General features: G+C 35.8%; 1 protein-coding gene across 2 annotated transcripts in view; it reads left to right on the top strand.

Annotated features, from left to right (window-relative positions):
* LOC101859868 (annexin-B12) overlaps positions 1 to 7,305 on the top strand; it is a 31,780-nt gene extending 24,475 nt beyond the window's left edge. For both annotated transcript variants that reach the window (XM_005101239.3, XM_005101240.3), the window contains 3 exons: positions 922 to 980; positions 1,472 to 1,594; positions 2,420 to 7,305. In XM_005101239.3, coding sequence (XP_005101296.1) covers positions 922 to 980; positions 1,472 to 1,594; positions 2,420 to 2,476 — 239 coding nt within the window. In that variant the 3' untranslated portion in view covers positions 2,477 to 7,305. The remainder of the gene's footprint in view (positions 1 to 921; positions 981 to 1,471; positions 1,595 to 2,419) is intronic.
* Positions 7,306 to 8,536: the final 1,231 nt, after the last annotated feature.

Here is an 8,536-nt window from a genome sequence, read left to right as displayed (position 1 = left end):
AAAGACTTATCTGTTGACACCCACCCCTTGGCGCTCATATGACCTTATGCATTTGCAAGCACCGTAAAACCCTCTACTAAAAAAAAAAAAGCTTTGTAAGAGACTTGAAATCCATAGATATGTACTTTAAGGTCTCTGAACTGTTTGCGAAAGATAGCTTGCAGTTACGTATTAAAGTTGAGACTGACTTCTACAAGAAAGAGAAAGATGCAGCAACAAAGGCGCACTTTCTAGACCTGAAGAGGTGAGGTATGAGATGGCTTTGTACAGTGTAGTATACAGATCCTGCCCTTTTATTCCAAGCGAATGACATTTTTTGACATATACTAGTTTGGTTAGACACAACTATATCAGGGGGCTACAAGTACATTGGATGAATGCAGCTGTAGTGATATAATATTGCCCTTTCTAATTTGAACTGCAGTATCCTGTAATGAAGTGATACTTTTACATCCTTACACTTTCTTGAAATCAAACGCATTGACCACGTCTCTCTTTTGGAAGGGTACTTGGGCAGTCTACTTGTTCCTCTATGTCTACTGCTCAAGCAAAACTCATCATGTATACTGCTTTAAGATCGTCTGTCAAGGTGCAAAGGCCTTACAAAAAAAAATATGCTTCTCACTTACAGACGAATTTATGCTGTGACAAAGTAGTATATTTTGATCAGGTACATACTATTATTATGGTTAAAAAGTTCCGTCCTGAAGTGTTAATGGCTTTGATAGTCCAAAACAGATATTTGTTTTGTTTGCTTTGAGTGACCCACTCTTATCTTCTCTGGATAGACTTCCATAAGTGTTTTAACACCTGATGAAACTGGTATTCTGATGTATAATTTTAGTTTTAGTATGTATTCACTGGTATAGAGGTATAAGTATTTGAGATGTATAATTCAAACGCTTTCATTTTGTGTTTCAGTTCGCATGATCAGAAGTAAGCACAGCTACTTTGCTGACCGTCTCTATCACTCAATGAAGGTAAAGTTTTGGTACTCATCTGTTTTCACAGCACTGAAAGGTTATTTTGATAATTTTTTTCCTCTTGATTTGGTTCTCTCGTGTTTTATACATGTAGGATTTTATTTTTCGTGAATGTCAAAGGTAGTTTACAAGTGTTTTGGTATAATCTGCTTCTTCTACACCTTCTAAGTGTTACTGCTATTCTCACTGTCCTTTACTGGTGAATTTCAGTACAAATCTTTTGTTTTTTTAGAGGTCCCAGCAAGTGTTTCTTAGACAGTTGATAAGCTGCTCTCTTATTTTGTCTTTTTTGTGTGGTTTTGATTGTTTGTTTTCCAGTTGAATCTTTGTTATGTCAGTTGACATATCTAATCAAAGATATGTTTTTTTCTTTACATGGGTTTACTCACTTCTTTGCTCTATACATATATGTGAGCAAATTGCTAAATTGATAGCAACAACATATGTGAGCAACAACTCACTAAATGTGCTTGTTCCCCTCCATACAGGGTCTGGGTACAGATGACCGTACTTTGATTCGAGTGATCGTGTCCCGCTGTGAGGTGGACATGAAGCAGATCAAGGCCGAGTTCCAGAAACGTTACGGGCAAGGTCTGGAGGCGTTTGTCAGGGTGAGTTGTCTGAGTTTGTTTGTCTTTATGAGAATGCATCGGCACAGCCATGATAATGAGATTAAGACATAGTGTGGGTTTAGTACTTGCTTCAACTCATGTTATGTAAGGGAAGGGATGTCCGGTTTCATGTCTGTATCTGGTAAACTAAATTGAGCAATGAACAAGGAAAACTCTTTGAACTATCATAAATTCAAGAATACCTGTGGAAATGTGAACCACAGCCACCTGCAAAGCATGATACTGGCTGTGCTAACAGCTTATCCTGAAACAGTAAGCTGGGAAAAGTGAGTGCACATTTAGACAGGCTATGGTCTTGGTCTTCAAAACTTATTTGAAGATTGGTTGGATATTCATCAGCATAGTAAAGAAACATGAGACTTCCACATGGTTATCTGTATTTAAGGTATCACGATTCTGATGATTTGAATGAATACCACCCTGACAACAACTTTGATTATGTCCTTCATGCACTCTTTCTAGTAGATATAGAGAGAGAATTGTTACCAACCTAAGAAGCTAACTTTGCCTTGTAAAGCTCTCTTGCCAAATCCTTTTTGCTGATTGTCCTGTTATATTTACATGGACGAATATAATTTGCATACTAAGAGGGACATGCTGAAAAACTTTGGGTTTGAGGTACTGATAAGTGTTGATAAGGGCCAAATAGAAATATTGTGAGTAAGTGTTCATGTAAAAAACAAATAAATATGATTATTTCATTGATGTTTGACACTTTTTAATTTCCTTTGTACATGTTCTTCTCAGCAGTCGATTTTTTTTCAGTATTGTCTGACATCTCCATTTGCCTGCTTTTTCTTTCAGGATGATGTGTCTGGTGATTACCGGAAGTTGATGCTGGCTTTGATATCCGGCTACTGAGGAGCAGTCTCTCACTCATCACTCTGAACAAACTAGCTCTGCGTTTTGCAAACACTCATGTGTGCGTAGGCAGTACTGGGTGATGGTTTCATATCACAGTATGGTGGTTATTATGGCAGAGATTCTGAGCATGACTTGACACATCTGGCTGTTTAGAGGAGCATGTGATCTGTTTGGTTTTAGGATTGATGGGTCACATTAGAGGTACATGTACACATCATAATGTCATTATTTGTTTTGTTGGGTTTTTTTCTTTCATGTTAAGATTGATTATTAAAAAAAAACAATCTGTGACTGAACAATGTGATGTTATTAGTAACTATACTGTGGGGGAAAAAAGGGGGGGGTTTATGTTTTCAATGTGGAGTCATTCTTTATTCAAGAACATTTTGATGAATTGTAATGCTGAATTCCTTGTTGTTGGTGGAATAGAGTTATTGTACCAGACACAGAAGTAGAAAAATGTCCTGAGGGCATGATGGCAGCCTTTATGTAAAATGAAATAACTGTTGAAAGCTAGTAGCGTGCAACTTGGTTGTGCTTTCGAGCAATGCAGAAATATTTAGACAGTTTCTCTGATTATTCCGTGCACTGTTTTTTTGTTCCACTATCTGGTGAGCAGCACTAAGCGCCCATAGGGTTAGGTGTTTGAAGTCATGACACAGTATCGCCTTTTGTTTATGTTGTAGTTTTGCATCACATTTAACTATTTTAGCCTGTGGTTGTTGTTATCTGCCTCTGCTTGCTCACACACAGTTTTTATCAATAAACTACTCTTATGTTGTGTACATAATCATGTTTCCTTAATGCTTTGATTGTTTTTCTATTGTTTTGGAACCCTAAGTTTGTCTTCCACGTTACTATTGTGTTGCCTGTAAATCTCACTCGTCTCGGTTTAGACCTGGATATCTATTTTGTGATTCTTTTTTTTTCTTTTAAACAAAAGTAACAATTTGTTGTAGTTATACTTTTTCTAAGCAATTTTTCTCTTATAAGCTTTATGTTTTTATGGGTGATTTTTATGTTTGTGTGTGGAGTGTTAGGTTTACATTTTATCATGTGATCACATATTATGTATCAGCAAAATAACCAGTCTTGTACGATGAGATTTTCTCGAAATTCTTGTGTGTATCATGTCATTAAATTTTCCTTCCCTTTCATGTCCTGCTTTGTATGTACTATCAAAATCAGAATAGTTATTTTTTATCATAATTTTCAAGTTATAGTCACAGACAGAAGGCCACAGTTAATGCAGTGAAATCAAACAAAACTCGGGTGTAGTTAAAATAGATGTATTTTAGTTTCATGAACTGTGAAATATGGCCAGGGTAAGAAAATGTTTTTATCTGTTCCAGATATTTTGTTTTTGAGCTACAATTCTCTAATGTTTCTACTGGACTGATTTCTCAAAAGCACCTGATTCCCAATTGTTGACCTTTATTTCATTTTCTTTTGTGTGTTTGTGTGTGTGTGTATTAAAAGTTTAAAGTGTTTGGAAATTGTGGTTTTGATATCTTATCTTCCTGTGAAACTTTCTCGTGTAATGTTATGGACTGAAGAGATTGCCTGTGCTGCTGTAGTGTTTGTAACGCCTCTGGTATTGCTCTCAAGTCTTTCCCTTCTCTATCGATGTCAGTTTATTCAAGTGTTTCTTCACATGTGAATCTTGGACTCTTTTAGAATGTTGTAGAACATCACTACAACTGGTAGTTAGTTTGTTGTTGGAAGCACCCTCTGACTAGTACAGTGTACTACTTTTTCCCTGTTACTTGCCCTCCAATAAAAATGAGAACCTGCCATCCTATTATGTATCCCGCTAGTCATAGAAATTGCTTTATCAGTTTATGAACTATCTGGAAAATGAAATATTGTTCCTTTTTGTTAACATAATGGACAAAGATTTTTCTGAATAGATTTCCTTTTTCTTTTTTCCTCATGGGTGGCCACATATCTGTACACATAAGATCATGGTTTTATGATTTCTTTTTGTTGTCATTCTAGAAATGTGTACTGACCTTGGTAATCATGTGAGAAATTTTGTACTTTGTTTACGCCCTCACATCATACTGTTGTCTGACTGGATTTTTCTTTCTGAATAAGATGAATAAGAAATTATCGCACAGCCAGTTGTATGCAAATATTGTTTTCTTACTTCTGTGATTGCCGAGGAGTTTAATCATCACAAGCTATGTCTTATTGCAATCTCAAGATAGTTAGGATTCCCCCATAAAAAATGTTGATACTTCATTGTAGCCTTCTTGTGTTGACCATCAGTTTTGTTTTATGTGAGAATGCTGATGTCTAAAGTATTTGTTGTCATAATATCTCACGCCTAGGCTGTGAGAGAGGTCTGGGGCTAACAAGCTGATAATGGCATTCTACCGTTCTGATATAGTGCATCTCTTTATTGAAAGCACTTAGTTGGATAAATCTAAGGCTTTAATTTTTGAATTACTGTGATACCAATCCAGTTCTGCCGCTTGTTATATGACATAACATAAGTTTTCATTGGAATTGTTCAGTCTCTGTTGACAAATTGATAGTTCCATGATGTGAGTCATGTTGTTTCAATATCTGCAACGTATTATGAGCTGTGAATTTTACTTCGAAAACAATTTTAAAATGTGGATTAGTGAACATGCAAAACCCCCCTCCAAAACAAGGACATCATAACAAGAATTACATTTGGTATTTGTGAGTGTGTGGGTATGTGTAGTTGTCTTTTTGTATGATTGAATGTGTACTCATTTGAGGTCAACAAGTGTGTATGTCTGTGTTTATGCTTGAAGGTGCAGAAATAATTATTATTAGATGTGCTTGTATATTTTTATTTTTATAGCAAATAATTTTGTACAATTTTATTGCTTTTATTATGCCTTAATACTCATCTGAAAAATTCAGTGATAGAGGCACTTGAACAGTTGATATGAAACTATTCAAATCTTTATTTAATTAAATTCGTTTGGCAGGTCTTAAGTGTATTCTGAGACTATTGAAATATTTGATCAGTTATTTTGCCTCTGAAGATATTTCTAAACTACAATTTTGAGTGTAAAGTGCTATGTAAGAGGAACGAAGCTCATCAGATCTACTACCAGCTAAAAAAAAAAAAAAAAATGTGCCAAAATTATTTTTTTCATACGCATTGTCTGTAATATATGAAATAGATTGTTTGCTGTAGTTCTGATGGTGTCTCCCGGCATGAAATATTGCTTTTCGATGGGTCCCTCATTGTTTCTTTTTCTTTCTACTTGTGTGTTGGTTTTCCGTTTTATGGTCTTGTTTTTGAGCTTGCATCTATGGGGGTTTCTCTTCTTGAGATTATGCTAAGCATTGTAAGTTTTTTACCTTGATAGAAATAAAAGAAACCAAATAAACTTTAGGCAATGCATATGACTAATAGTATAGGTTGTTAGGTATGTTTCACTTTCACTCTGTTTCTGTAATATATGTTATAGTTTCTTGAAGACCATTGAGTTTAGGATGGTTTGTTTTCCTGACTTGAGTAACAGTGACGGATGTTTGTGTCCATGGTGTTAAATTAAAAATGTGCTGTCTTATCAAGGCAGAGTAAGTTGCACCGAGCATACAAATGAGCATTGGCCACTCACAGGTAGATTCTTGTTAATAAACATTTCAGCATTAGTTTGTCTTCATCTTTCCTTTTGACTGCATGTGATGTGAAGGCTGACATGTTAACTGTGATCCATTATTTATATGAAACTTTGTCCAGTGGTACTGGCTTTGTTCTTACCTATGAAAAGGCCTACTTATTACATCGTGACACAACTAGGCAGCTTTTAAAGATTGTTTGGAATAAGTCTTTATTGAATTGTTACCTTAAAGTGAAACACGGCGTGGTGTGTCAGTTTTGTACTGGGGAGGTCGTGTGCAGACCAAAGAGGGGGAGCAAACCTTATCATGTTGAAACCATCACCCTTCAAAAAGTGCTAATTGTTCAGTGTAGGTCTATGTCTAGATAGGATGGTCTAAAGAAATAATATTCACCTTCAACAAAGCCCTGAGCTCACACAGTTATTAATTTTGGGAGATTGAGGTTCGCCTCTCAATTTTTTTTCCATACAATATAGGAAATCTTTATTTTGTGTTACTTGATTGTTTGCCCCAAACTTCTTACTCTCTAAGAAGTGAAATTTTTGTCCACGTTTGAAGGATTTGATGAGAAAGATAGGGTTTTTTTGTCTGTTTTTTGTTGGTTTTTGAGTAAGCATGTCCGGGCAGATGATTTTCCTTTGGTCTTTTATTTTTTTAATTAGAATAAATGGAACAAGTTGAATATATGAATTATCTAGTTTCCCTACACCTTCTAATACAAATGTATTTTTTCTTGATTGATATTTTACTGATATAATACCCCTTTTTGATTGCTTCAGTGTTGCTTGTATTAAAATTAATGCATGATAAAATCGATCATACACGGTATTAGCTCCTTTAAATGTTTATCTCCTTTATTGTCAAATAATATCCGGGAAATTTGCAGGCCAATCAAGATTTCCATTAATTGTTATCTCTCATAGAGATATGAATAAATGGTATTGCCATCTTTTTGTACTCCTGATCTGTATTGCTTTCCAATTGGATCTTGGTATCAACAAGGACTCCAGGGCTACCCTTTCTTCTGACTACTTTCAAGATTTTCTAGGATTGCTTGCCTCGTTTTTTGAGTGTGGTAGCAGAAGTATGTGTGTATTAATCATTTCTGTGGTGTGAATTACCTGCAAATTATTTGACATTTAATCTTTTGTTTTTCATGTAAAGTAAATTTGATATCTTGATATTTAAGAAATAAAATTATTATCCTCAGCAAAATTGTTCCTATTTTTTAGATGCCTGACAATTTCCGTGGTTTGCATAAAAGATTGTTTTTGTAATCCAAGCAGAGTGGTCATTCTGCTTTACATTTACATGGACAAAGAAGTCATTTGGGCTTCTTTGTATTTGTGTGGACTGGCAGCTCTGGGCGTTATTATAAAGATTCTGCTTCAACTTTGTCTTTTCTCTTTTAAAAAAAACTGGGTTTAGTAGTTTCAGACCAAAAAATGGCTAATGTGAGAAAAAAATGAACTTAACCGAAGATCAACTCAGGCGAGTTCAATACAAGCGGAGTCAACTACGAGTTGTAAGGAACAGAATTTCAGGTCTCTTTCTGACTCGAACCTTATAACCTATTGTGCTGTAGTGACTTTCAAATAAGATGAGGTTCAGAAAAAAGTGGTTGAGTTAGCTGTTTATCTGCTGAAACCAAGAATTGAGAGCTTTATGGTTTTTAATATATATTTTTTTCCCTCTAATAGAATTTCTCTATTGCTATTTTGTATATTCACTCAAATTCTCTGCTTCACAGATTCTTTTCTTTTGAAAAAACTTTTAAGAACAGATGTTATTTGGCGTCTGTGGTGTAACTGTTGGCTTTTCATTACCATGCATGTTAAGAGATGCCAGTTCAATTCCTTATTGGGTGTTTTGTCATACATTGCTGCCTTTCTGTGGGTTGCCACATGGCTAGGGTCAGCCTTAACAGATTGGGACAAAGTAGCGAGGCCCCCCTGAACATTGTCTCTTTCTCTCAGTGCATCCAATAAGTTTGTGCCAAAATGTAGAAAATGAACTACATACAGTAGTGTATTTATATGAGCTTCTGTGTCCAGCCCTGATCAACTCACGCTTACTATGCTGTCAACGTCATACAAAATTAAGAGGGTAGAAGATTTTGTGAATGTATGATATTATTGATTGTATTTTCAATTTGATTCCTCTTACCCCCAAGCCCCTCTCTGTCTGTCTGTCTGTCTGTCTCTCTCGCTCTCACACACTCACTCTCTCACTCTCTCTCTCTCTCTCTCTCTCTCACACACACACACACACACACACACACACACACACACACACACTCGCACACACTCACTCGCTTGCTCACTCATTGTGTGCGTGTCTTTATGTATATGTGTGTATGTGTATGTGTGACTGCTGTCTGTCTCTTATGTATTTCAGTCTCTTTTGGTCTCTCTGAATCTTCCTCACCCAAACCATGCCCCCCCG

The sequence above is a fragment of the Aplysia californica genome, unplaced genomic scaffold, assembly GCF_000002075.1.
Source record: "Aplysia californica isolate F4 #8 unplaced genomic scaffold, AplCal3.0 scaffold00276, whole genome shotgun sequence".
Lineage (NCBI taxonomy): Eukaryota > Metazoa > Mollusca > Gastropoda > Aplysiida > Aplysiidae > Aplysia > Aplysia californica.
This window is presented reverse-complemented; position numbering and strand designations above follow the sequence as displayed.